At 50.9% G+C, this 12,346-nt stretch overlaps 1 protein-coding gene across 14 annotated transcripts in view; it reads right to left on the bottom strand.

The window, feature by feature from the left end:
- Window positions 1–12,346, bottom strand: part of TSPOAP1 (TSPO associated protein 1) — a 74,401-nt gene that overhangs the window by 14,357 nt on the left and 47,698 nt on the right. For 10 of the 14 annotated variants that reach the window (XM_065037310.1, XM_065037305.1, XM_065037311.1 and 7 more), the window contains 7 exons: window positions 11,298–11,891; window positions 8,095–8,397; window positions 7,174–7,353; window positions 2,433–3,557; window positions 1,699–1,825; window positions 1,459–1,610; window positions 1,108–1,276 (listed from right to left, as the gene is read on the bottom strand). In XM_065037310.1, the coding sequence (XP_064893382.1) occupies window positions 1,108–1,276; window positions 1,459–1,610; window positions 1,699–1,825; window positions 2,433–3,557; window positions 7,174–7,353; window positions 8,095–8,397; window positions 11,298–11,891 (2,650 nt within the window). The remainder of the gene's footprint in view (window positions 1–1,107; window positions 1,277–1,458; window positions 1,611–1,698; window positions 1,826–2,432; window positions 3,558–7,173; window positions 7,354–8,094; window positions 8,398–11,297; window positions 11,892–12,346) is intronic. The other 4 variants (XM_065037313.1, XM_065037314.1, XM_065037316.1 and 1 more) reach the window with 1 other exon arrangement.

Raw genomic sequence — 12,346 nt, 5'->3', positions numbered from 1 at the left:
GTTTACCTGCTGAACTGGTGGGGGAACAGCGCTCAGTCAAAACAAGAATTTCCTCTGGTTTTAACAAGCAGTAGCAAAGAGTACACAGAGGTGCAGGATGAGAGACAGGAGGGATAAGGGACAGGCCCCGGGCCACCAATATGTTGCCTCTAGTCTTGGGGCAGTTCATAGCCTCTGTACTGCAGCCCAATTTTTCCTTATTCGGAACAATTTCTTCCCCAAAGGGCTGTGGGGCATTGGAACAGGCTGCCCAGGGCAGGGCTGGAGTCACCATCCCTGGAGGGCTGGACAGATGGACATGAGGTTCTCAGGACATGGGGCAGTGCCAGGGGTGGGTTATGGTTGGAATCGAGGATCTTCAGGGTCTCTTCCTACCAAAATGATTCTGGAATTCTAACTCAGCCCAAACTCTGGTGGCTGCACATCCCAGAGAAGGTTGTGATAGGACAAAGGGCAATGGTTTTAAACTAAAGGAGGGAGATTCAGGCTGGACATGAGGAAGGAATTGTTGCCCTGAGGGTGGTGAGAGCCTGGCCCAGGTTGGCCAGAGAGGTGGTGGCTGAACCATCCCTGGAGACATCCCAGGCCAGGCTGGACGGGGCTCTGAGCAACCTGAGCTGGTGAAGATGTCCCTGTCATGGCAGGGGGGGCACTGGGGGAGTTGGGAAAGGCCCTTCAACACAAACTATTCTGTGATTCTATGGGTTCCATTACAGACTTGCAAAACAAAGAAGAGAACACAGAAGTGAAAACTCTCACTCACATTCTTCAGCTGCTCTTCAAACTTTTTTGTTTGCCCTTCTCTAGTGCAGATCAGCCTCGCTCACACTCCATGCTGAGTACAGCAGCCGCGGCAGTGCTGTGCTGCAGCAGAGACAGGTAGAACTGACACCTTGGAACATCTGCCTCCCTCATCCATCGAGACCTCCTTCCTTGCTACTGCAACAGCCACTAAACAAGCCTTCAGATCCCAGGGACCACCCTTAGAGATCATTTTGGGGGGGGCTTCACTGGCCACAAAGCTTGACAGCACAACTGAGCTTTCCACATTTCAGCCAAGAAATACACTGGCCATAGCACGGCAGACACATAAAGGACATACAGTACCTATGCTCTCCATCGGTGTGTCAGCAGGAAGGAATCCTTGCTTTAGGAGCTGCTTCTTGATTTCATTATTCTCCACCTGGACTTCAGACACCATGTTACAGGGGATATATCCCTCCCTTCCTGCAGATTCCCCCCTGTAAAAGCCATCAGCATCCTTGTCTCCACACACCTGTGAGGGAAAAGGCCAGAGACTGTTGATGCTCCAGGGACTGAGACGTACAGAGACAGGAGAAAGGGACGCTACGGAAACTCCCGAGACAAAGGAGGCTCTGCCTCCCAAGGTCTAGGGTGTCCCTGGAACACAGATGGATCCATACAGAGCAGAAGATGCTCAGTGAGGTGTGCTCTTACTTTCAGGATCTGCCCCTCCTTAAACGGGAGCTCCTCTTCTGCCGCATCAGGGTTAGGAGACATAGAAACAGGATCATAGTCAAAGAGAGCCACAAATATTCGAATGTCATCATCTTTAATGGAGGTTTCTGAAGCCGTGCTCCTTGGAGGACCTGTGCGCAGACAAGGGCACACCAGAGATAACGTCAGCTCCGTTCCCCGGCCCAAACGCACCTACCAGCATCCCCCCAGCCAGCTCACCTGGACTAAAGAGCAAAGGTTTCTGCGTTTGGCTTCTTCTCAAGCTCTTGTTCCGTCTCCTGCTGGGCCCCTGCCAGGTGGCTGCGCGGGGTGGCTCTTGGCCCCTGGGATCTTTGTGACCGGGCGCCTGCAACAGGAACCAGCACAGAGTTAAGCAGCAGCCGCTGCCCTGCGCCTCGCCCGGCCAGCGCTCAGCCCAAACGCACTCCACAAAGAGCAGCGCATCCAAATGCAACATTCCTCTTCAGGGACACTCGAGAGCTGGAAATACCAAGGGAGCTGGAAAACAGAATTAAACCCGGGCAGCCAGCCAGCCCGGCCCCTCACAACCCCCTTGGGGAGCGTGAGGACGCAGGAAAAGGGCGTTTTGAGGGGAGCAATGATGTGACAGTCATCCTCTACACAAAGCTGGCCCAAATCAGCTTATTTCACCAGGGATTTTCATTTGGGTCCCACAGCCTCCTGACATGGGGAGGAAGACCCAGTGCAAAAAGGAATACTGCATCGGTGACACTCGGTCATTCAGCAGGAAAAGCAGAAGCGCTAATACAAGAAAAGCCACGGAGCAGCACAGAACTACCACATCTCTCACATATTCTTCCAGACAATCCTAAAGGAGGGTCCTTTCTCTGGACAACATTGAACAAAGCAGGATACAGGCAGGCCAGGGAAGCAGAGGGAAGCTCACACCACTGCAAGCTGCTTCAAAGCCAGAATAGGAAAAGTCACCCAACCCTTTTGTGCAAGGAGGTGCTATGTATCCCCTTCGAAGGATGTTCGAGCCTCTTTCTCCAGCCAGGTGACTTACAGTCCAGCTCCCAGCCCTGCTCCTCCGAACTGCTCTCACACCTCAGGGCTTCCTTCTCCCGGCACAAGAACCGCAGGCGCTGGCTCGGAGACCCAGCCCACTCCATCCTCTGCTCTTCCACCACCTCCAGTCTGGTTGGGTCCCTTCTGCCACTCGTGTGGGTAACCTCGGACTGACCAGAGCAATCGCTCCAGTCCCCCTGGCAGCTCTGAGACCTTTCTGGCCACAGCCTGCTCTCAGGGGGCGATGCGCAGCTTGAATCCTGATCATCTTCGGAGTCATATTCAATGTCTATTTCCAGGCTCCTGGGGCTGGAGCAGCGTGTTGCCCTCCCAGCAGGTTCTGCAAACCCTGAAACCACTTTCTTGTGATTTTTTCGTAAGGCGCCTTGTCTGGCACGACTGTACATATCAAACCCCTCCTTACTGCCAGCGCTGCTCACAATGTTCAGCTCTTCCCTGAGGCTTGGAGCTCTGTACAACCCGCCTCCCATCTGGCCGCAGTTGCCCAGCAGACGACTGCAGTGCTCTGTTAAATCATTCTGTCTCTTCCTACCCATCTCAGGCCGATTCCGGACCTTCTCTCGATAATTATTTCCCTTCTTCTTGCTCCTGGCGGGACTTGCCCCAGTCCCAGACTTCGGATCATTCTCCTGGTAACCCCAGTTCCAGTTTGCTTTCTTCTGACTCCAGGCGGGATGGACAAAGGCAGGATTCGCATGGTTGCCGTCCCCTCCGCTCTCCTTATCACCACGCTCCTCCCGTGGACTCTGAGCAGACGGATCCATGGGGGTGTTACTCCCACCTGCCTTTACAAATGGCTCCTTGATGCTGAGTGGCTTCTCTGTCCTTCCTGAAGGGTAGGGAAGTGTTCCTGAGGAGTCTTGCAGCTCTGCCTTTTCCTCTGTAACAGACCTCTCATCCTCATCTTCATCCTCATCCTCAGTCACTTCAGGGATGCTGAACAATTTCTTGCTGTGGTTCTTCTGAAGCGGCAGCTCTAGTATTCTCTCCAGAATCTCCTCGTCACTGTCAGTATCACAAAGATCCATCTGTACCCAGCCCCCGAGAAAAGCCACAGCCAGGACAAGCAGAGGAAAAAAAGAGAGGAAACAAATATTAAAAAGAGGCAAAGTTACAGCTGATTCCCTCCCAGCACAGCAGGATGGAGCGGCGACTGTGGTCTGCAGCCAAGCAAGGGTAGGAAGCAAGAGAGAGCAATGGGTCTCCTGGCAAAAGACAATCAGATGAACCAGCAATGCAGCGGAAAGCGAGAAAGGCCAATGCATGGAGAGCTCCCTGCCAGGCTCTGCCTGCACACACAGCTACCTGCAGCACCTTCGTCCTGCCCGCTGCGCTCCACACAGCTCTGGGATGTCAGGAAGGAGCAGGTTCCTCCACGGCTGCTCACGCTGGAGCTGCTGGTTCCTCCCTTGGCAGGGGTGGGTCCCACAGGAGCCCCAGCCCGCCCTGTCCCTGCACTGGAACAGGAGGTGACCCTGCGCAGCAATGCACCTTCCCTCGGCCCTGCCCATCACGGCACCGTCCAGCTCCACCAAACTGCACTGAGAATCCAGCTGAGCAGAGCTGCTACGTAAACACATATAAACCCTTTACCTCGAAGGGCGCCCACAGACACGTGTTTCATTGCAGCTGGTTAAGAGACCAGCAGGTTACAGGAAATTGTTGGGAAAACACTGCTGAATTTCAAAATTTGCCTTGGACTAACTGTAGAATTTATATTTTATCTCTTGCCACATTTATACTAAAATAAAAAGGCAGAATCCTAGATGGATGGTCTAATTTGGGTTGGAAGATACCTCTGGAGGACTTGTGCTCAACTTTCCTGGTAACTTATATCATGACACGTTCTAAAAACACTTATGAATACTTTACAAAGCATTTGTAGCTACCGATGTTTTAAGCTGCAGGCACGAGCAGGCCTGTTCAGAGATCATCAAAAACTGAAACACAGTGGGGAAAGAAACGCAGTTGTGAGCTGCCTGTTGATTATTCCAACCTCCATAACTTTTTCCAAGCAACAACTCGTCTCGAATGATATTTATAATTAGCTGAATGGACCTACAGAGGTCTCCAGTTCAATCTCCTAATTGCAGCAGGACTGTTGCCAACAGTAAATCAGTGTCTTTGCTTATCTAAGGTTTGAAAACACCAAAGATCGGAGATTCCCCACCTCTCTGGGGACTGTCCCTGGGAAAGAAGTTTGTACTCACCTCCAGCATGAACCTCCCAAACAGAAGCTCAGGACTCCAGACTCTTTTTATATCATCTGCCATGAACAAGAAGTCTTTGGCTCCCTCACCCTTTCCACCAGCCTTCAAATAGCTGTAGGCAGCTACTAAATGTCCCATTTGCCTCATCTTGGCTGGACCAAACAAGCTCAGCTTGCTCAAACTCCCTTTACAGAACACGTGCTCTAGGCTCCTACGTCGTTAGCGCAAATTAGTAATATGCAGAATTTATAAATGCAACCATAAAGTAAGTCCAATACAACCTGCTTTAGCTGTTTACAAAGTCATGGGTTTTGCTTTTGAGTTTTAATATAATAAATGGCTTCAGAAATTAAACAACTTATTTGAGGTTAAACGCTTCACCCCTCCATTCTTTCACCCGCCAAATCCTGAAAGAGTTGGCTGAGGAGTTTTGAGGTAACCCAAAAGGTCACTAAATATGCAGAATTCTGGAAAGCGGTGCTGCTGAGGCCTGACCACTTCAGTCACATCCTCTGCATCCTGAACAGCACCGGGAGCTCAGCGCCCTAAAGCTCCTGCCCCTGGTGCCCTCTCCCACCTTGTCCTGCTCACATCGACTCGTCACCGCCAGAATGGAAAACAGGCACTTTAGCAGCTCAAGCAGCACCAGTTTGCTCAACCCAATAGGATGTGCATGGGGTTTTGGTTTTTCAGAAAAAAAACCCTCAAACCAACAACATTCCGGCTGATAAAACATCCAGGAAAAAGAGCCAAAGCATGGCATTCCTCACTGTGCTCGTTTCCTCCTTGCACCTTCCAGGGAAACTGTTTCTCTTCCATCGATTGGCAGCGCAAGCACTTCCCAGGCAGCCCCAGCACCTCCAGCCACCAGGCGCTCCTGACACTGCACGTCCAACCTCCGAACCGGGACAGAACCCACTTCAGGAGGGGAAAGCAGCGGCAGCAAATTTCCTCCAGATTCATCATAACCCCCTAATGTTCACCAGATCCAACCCATCTGTGCCACACCGGGCAGCGTCAACAACCTAGAGATGTTCTTTGGTCACATGAACTTTCTTGTTTACAGGCATATCACATCTCATGAAAATGTTTCAAATTTCTCAGGCATCCAAGCTTAATACTTTCCCTCCTGCATATTCATCTCAACTGCCGTAACTTGTACGATCATATCACACTTTCAGTCAGGCAGTTTTAAGCATGTTACCCACTGCAGATGCATTTAACGCACTAACTACCTTTAACTGTATGAACTCATAACATGAATTAACGTGATCACTCATAGTTCAACTCAACCGGTTTTTCCTCACATGTGACACTTGAACGGCGGAGCCAGGGCTGCGCTTCTACAAGCCGCCCGTTCCTCCCAGGAGCACCAAGGTCTCAGCAAAATCATCTGCACTAAGTTATCCACTGTCAGGAGGGCTGGCAGGGCCGAGGCCAAAATAATATGTGCCTGGTTTGCTTTAGGAGAAAAAAAATCACAGAATCCGAGAATATCAGGGGTTGGAAGGGCCCTGGAAAGCTCATCCAGTGCAATCCCCCCATGGAGCAGGAACACCCAGATGAGGTTACACAGGAAGGTGTCCAGGCGGGTTGGAATGTCTGCACAGAAGGAGACTCCACAATGCCCTGGGCAGCCTGGGCCAGGCTCTGGCACCCTCACCGGGAACAAGTTTCTTCTCGTGTTTAAGTGGAACCTTCTGTGTTCCAGTTTGCACCCATTGCCCCTTGTCCTGTCACTGGTTGTCACCAGAAGAGCCTGGCTCCATCCTCCTGACACTCCCCCTTTCCATATTGATCCCCAGGAATGAGTCCCCCCTCAGTCTCCTCTTGTCCAGCTCCAGAGCCCCAGCTCCCTCAGCCTTTCCTCACACGGGAGATGCTCCACTCCCTTCAGCATCTTGGTGGCTGCGCTGGACTCTCTGCAGCAGTTCCCTGTCCTGCTGGAACTGAGGGGCCACAGCTGGACACAAGATTCCAGGTGTGGTCTCCCCAGGGCAGAGCAGAGGGGCAGGAGAACCTCTCTGACCTACTGACCACCCCCTTCTAACCCACCCCAGGTACCATTGGCCTTCCTGGCCACAAGGGCCCAGTGCTGGGTCGGTACAGACAGGTGGACTTCACAGATTCCTGTGTGCCCAATGTTTATGTTAAGAACTTGATCAATAGGACTGATTTTTAACCCCAAGTTCTGAAGTTCACATTACATTTTGTGTGGTCTTCCAACTAACTAAACCCTGGGTACCTTAATTACAGATAAACACCTTTCCTTCTCACAAAGAACTTGCATTTTCACTAGATTAAGGCAACACTGGGAGTAAAAGCAGAGCAGGTAGGAACTCTGCCAAGCACGGACCAGCATGTCCTCTGTGAGCTGATGACATGGGATGGCTGCACCGGCGCTCCCCGCAAGCATCATCCTGCTACAAGTTACCTTCTCCCCATTCTCCTGGTAACATGGCTCCCTCTGGTCCCATTTCTTCTCTTCCAGAGCTTCTGAAGACAGTTCATCTTCTTCTTCCTCTTCCAAAATATCTGAAAGGTCAGAACTACGGTTGTGCTCAGCAAAAAGGGTCAGCTGGCGTCTTCCCATTTCAGACATTTTTTCTTCTTGCTGTTGGAAAGCAGAACAGATTTCCTCAGTCCTGCCAGGCACTCTGTTCCAGCAATAAAGTAGCATTTTATCTTTCTCTAGTACACGTACAGCTGAAGTACGGCAGGAAATAAAATGGGCAGCACCCAGACTAGGGAAGAACACAGAAACACTCATGAATAACGGACTTGCAGACCAGATTTCTGAGGACTGTGCGCTGTCAATAATTCACAGTGAGAACCACAAATCCCTCTACTTGGTTGCTAATTCAGCTGATGTGGCCAATATTTGGGTATCAGGATTAAGGTACCTGGTTTCTCGTAGCAAACAACCCTTGGATTTGGTGGAAAGCAGTCATAATACCCCATGGTTTGCCTGGCTAAAAACTGTATTTGAAGCAGCAGATGTTGATGGTAATGGCATAATATTGGCATAATATAAAGATATATCTGTGGAGCTAATAAAGAAACTTAACCCCACCTTAAAGGAATCAAATATTAGAATTTAAGGTCCTCTCAGGCATTCTGTTCCAGCAATAAAGTAGCATTTTACCTTTCTCTAGTACACATACAGCTGAAGTATGGCAGGAAATAAGTTTGGCAGCACCCAATGCAGCGACTGGCATGTGTGTACAGACACACAGACACAGAAAGCTGGCAGACGTGTTTTACAGCCCGCAGAAGAACAGCGCTGCATCGGATGGTAACGCCCACAACCCGCATCCCTCCATGGGCAAGGAAATTCAACCAAGGTTCAACGAACCTCTCGTTTCACTCTGGACATTTCCTTCATCACCTCCTTGCCAGGGGACAACCTCAGGAAGTCCTGGCAGCTGCTCCCACCCGTGTTTGTGTCTCGGGAGGTGTCTCCTGTCCCCTCGGCCTGGCTGGGGGAGGGCAGAGGCTCTGGGTTCCAGTGCTGCTCCTTCGCCTCCTTTTCTCCTTCAGCACCGGGACCTTCTGGTGACTCCTCCACGGAGCACGCGTGGCAGGTCTCCAGACGTATCTTCAGACTGCTGTTAGACGGGCTTTCCAGCTCCGGAGCTTTGGTTACAGATTGTTCCACCTGGGAAACAAACCAAAACAAAGGTCACCAGGAACAAGGAAACCTGGGGGAGATATCACGTGGTACTTGTGCAGCAAATGGGGCTCTTACCACCCCAACCTCCCCAAGAGAAACGCTCCGCACTCTGCATAGTTGGTGTACAATATTTTGGCAGGGAATTAGCAGCTGGGGAGGTTGGACAGCCCTGGAACGATCCCACGCTGCCGTCAGGTGCAAGGAGACACACGGGCTCTCCACCGCTGCAGCTCTCACAGAAGCCACAGAGGGATGCTGACGAGAACTGGTTTTAGAGCAGCAAGAAGAGCCCAAGCTACACAACAAGTTCTGTTTTTCAGTCAGTTCACTTTACTGCTTAAGAAAACCCCTGGGAGATGGAGCAGTGGAACCAACCCAGGAAGAAGCAGATGGGACTTCACCGGCCTCCCCTTTCTCTAACGCTTGCTCTAAAATACAGCAGCCTCTGCTGCATTTTGCATCGGAGCACAACCTTGTCCTTAGGTACCAGGCACGCTTTGAAAATATTTACAGGATCAGACACCCAGGGATATTTAGACACTGCAGTGCCTCGTTTCTAAATGTCCCCTGGGCTCAGGCAAAAGGCAGAGAGGTCGTGACAGCCCTGAGCACCCTGCCATCCTTTGCACAACGAAGGACGGTATATTTATGCCTTTAACAGCTGATTTTTGCAACTTTGGGCAGGAGAAGATAGGTGGCTGTGAAGGCAGACACTCTCTATTTTCCCCTCAAGGCCTTTGACAAACAAAGGCATAAATTTCTGAGATAAAGAAGGAAGATCACCTGGTTAACTGGGATGACCAAGATGGGTCAGCTAGCGGACAATCAACCACGAGGAGAAATCACGAACCACCAGCTGCCCCAACAGACAAAACAACTCACTTGTGGTCAGCACCGCGACCATTCCTCTCATTTTTCAAGCACCTACTCATCTCTGGAACAATCTTCTCAATTAGCAGGAAGAGCAAGCAGAGGGAGGAGATGAACTGCCCTGTCCTATCTCACATGCAAAAGGGCTGGGTTATAAAACTTCCTCACTTGGGACACTTGGCATGTTTGTGTGTATTTCATCATGGCATTAATGAAGTTTCATACCTACCACAAGCTGGAACGATGGAGTGGTGAGATCTCACCTATCTTCTGACATCTTAACCTATCTCCTTTTCCTCTTTCTCTTTTCTAACTTTATCCTGGGCACATAACAGTAATATCTTGTGGGTTTTGTTGTTAAAGTCTTACTAAGTTTCATGATACAGCTACCAACTTTTGCCAAACCCCTATTTGCTGTCATTCCACTGAGGGTTTTTAGTAGACAATCACACCTCTCGGGTGATTGTCGTCACTTTGTGTTACCACGCAGGGTATTTCAAAGTCAACCTTTGCTCTTACCCCAGCTGAGCTGGGATGGGACACAGGTCTGGATCTCACGTTCAATCTGACAGCTGGGGCCCTTCTGCCCTGTTCCTCTTTGCTGGCAGCCCAGTGAGGACACACATCCCAAGCAAGAAGGGTGATTCACACCCTGGAAGAGCCGATTTCACTGCACTGACAACAAAGCAGGTGAAGTGACCCACCCTTGTGTAGCCATCTACACTAGTCTAAATGTGCGCAAACGAAACACAACAATTGACCTAAAGGTATCATGAGCAGCAAATGACCAGGGGCTGAAGAATAATCATGGAAATTTTGGACTCAGCATCTCAGTTCTTCTATGTATTTACCTGGCCTTTGGTCTTGGGCCCACACAGCTGCTGATGCTCTAGCCATTATTAGAAGTCTTCCCTGCTTTTGTCTAACCTTGACATTTTGCAAGCTCACCCTGTCACGACGAACATGCTGAATTTAAGAGTTTGAAGCACTCCTGAGTCACAGAACCACAGAACCCCAGGCTGGTTGGGTTGCAGGAGCTCTGCAGATCCCCAGCCCAGCCCTGCTCATGCAGGGTCACAGAGCAGATCACACAGGTGGGTCCAGGCGGTTGGAATGTCTCAGAGAAGGAGACTCCACACCCGCTCTGGGCAGCCTGGGCCAGGCTCTGGCACCTCCCAGCAAACAAGTTTCTGCTTATGTTCACATGGAGCCTCCTGTGTTTCAGTCTGTGCCCGTTGCCCCTCACCCTGGCATTGGGCACCACTGAACAACAGAGTCTGCTCCATCCTCCGACACCCACCCTGAGCTACTGATCCCATTGAGCAGATCCCTCTCAGCTTCTTTTCTCCAGCTCAACAGCCCCATCTCTCTCAAATGTCAAAGGTCAGAATGGGGAAAAGATCCTTTTTCCTGATACAATACATCCCACATCAACAGGACCCACTTCCCCCTCATCACAGAATGATCACCTAATCGACCATCTACATGTTTTCTCCTGGGGCTCTCAGACATCCTCCCCGCTGTCCTAAAAAAGCCCTGGAATCACTCACCCACCCTTCAGGACTCCAAATTCCTAATGGTGTGACAGCTTGCCAGTTCTTCTCCACACAGGCTACCTTGCCGTGCAGGTCACTAAGGCACCCATTGTGCCTAAGTGCCAACTCTGCCTTGTGCAGCCCATGAGACTGGAGAAGAGCCCTTCAAGCAGAGAGCGCAGCAATGCCAGACTAGCACTGACATCACCATCACCGGGAACATGCTTTCCACCTTCAATCTCTGACAAATTCCGGCTTTCCGGACTCTGCTCCTGATCTGCTTGCACACATCAAGCAATGAGCTTCACCTGCTCTTCCAGGTCCACCACAGCAGCGAGTTCTCCCTGCTGGGTTGACAACCACTGCACAAAGGTGTGTCACACCAAGATGGTCAGTGGGATTTCACTCCATTCCCCAAAACTATTCATTCTCCTTCCCAGCACACGTGATACTGCGCATGGGATGGATCAATAAACTCACCTGCACCTCTGTCCCTTTGCCCAGGCCTTGCAATTCTGCATTCCTCGAAGGGATGGGCTCTGTGCCCTCAGTGGGGAGCGCGGTGCCGCCGACTTGCTGAGGAGGCACACTCAGGCATTTCTTGTCTCGTGCAGCATCTGATCCCTGTGGGGAAGCGCCTGAAACCTGCACCAAGGAAGCACCAGGAGAGGAGAGGTGAGGTGGCGAAGAGGCTTTCTCTGGCAGAGATGGCGCTGAGCCGTTGTGGCTGGAGGAGGGATCAGTCAATTTGGCATCTGCGTTATCAGTGGGAGCTTTCTGTCGAAGCAGGAGCGCAGCCGCCTGGTGCGTGGGTGGGCTGCGTGCAGGCAGAGAGCCCCTGGGTTCTCCATGGGGCGGTCGAGAGGTAAAAGTGGTAGAAAGAGCAGAACGGGAAGGTGAGGAGCGGTGGGAGGTTCGCAGCAAGACCGAGGAAATCTGGGCTGGAACTGAGTCCACCGACTCCCCATACAGAGACATCGTTCTCACAGAAACCTCCCGGCACACCTGGAACATCTGAAGCTGGGACAGGTCCACCAGGACACTCCCAGCTGTTGGAGAAGTAACTTCTATTGCCTGGAAGCAGAAAAAAAACAGCGAGCAATTATTTATTGTGCACATCTCAGCCCTTCTAAAAATGACAATTCCCAAAGCCCAAGTTACAACAGACCCCAAAGCTCTTGAAAGCAGACATGCAGAATTTCCACTCTTCCTCTCAATATCAGGGAGGAATGAACAGTAAAGAGAAACTGTTACCACAATCATTTGAGAAACTGGATATTCTATAAAATACAACTATATTCCTTCCTACTTCATATTTTAACTCCCCTTGTTCCCCACGCTTTAAAAGGCCATCCCTTTTTTTGGCTTCCCTTTTCCCTGCCTTCCCAGAGTCCTTCTTTTTTGACCTGTGCAGGAGAAAAAGCATTTCCATGATAAAAAAGCAATCATCCCCAGGGCACCACAGTTTTGCACTGTGCTGCTTCACACAGCTGTGCCTTCTCCCTCCCACGGCCAACGGCACAACATCG

This window comes from Columba livia, chromosome 20 (assembly GCF_036013475.1).
Source record: "Columba livia isolate bColLiv1 breed racing homer chromosome 20, bColLiv1.pat.W.v2, whole genome shotgun sequence".
In the NCBI taxonomy this organism is placed as follows: domain Eukaryota; kingdom Metazoa; phylum Chordata; class Aves; order Columbiformes; family Columbidae; genus Columba; species Columba livia.
Note: the sequence above shows the minus strand (reverse complement) of the source record. Positions and strands in the feature narration are given on the sequence as shown.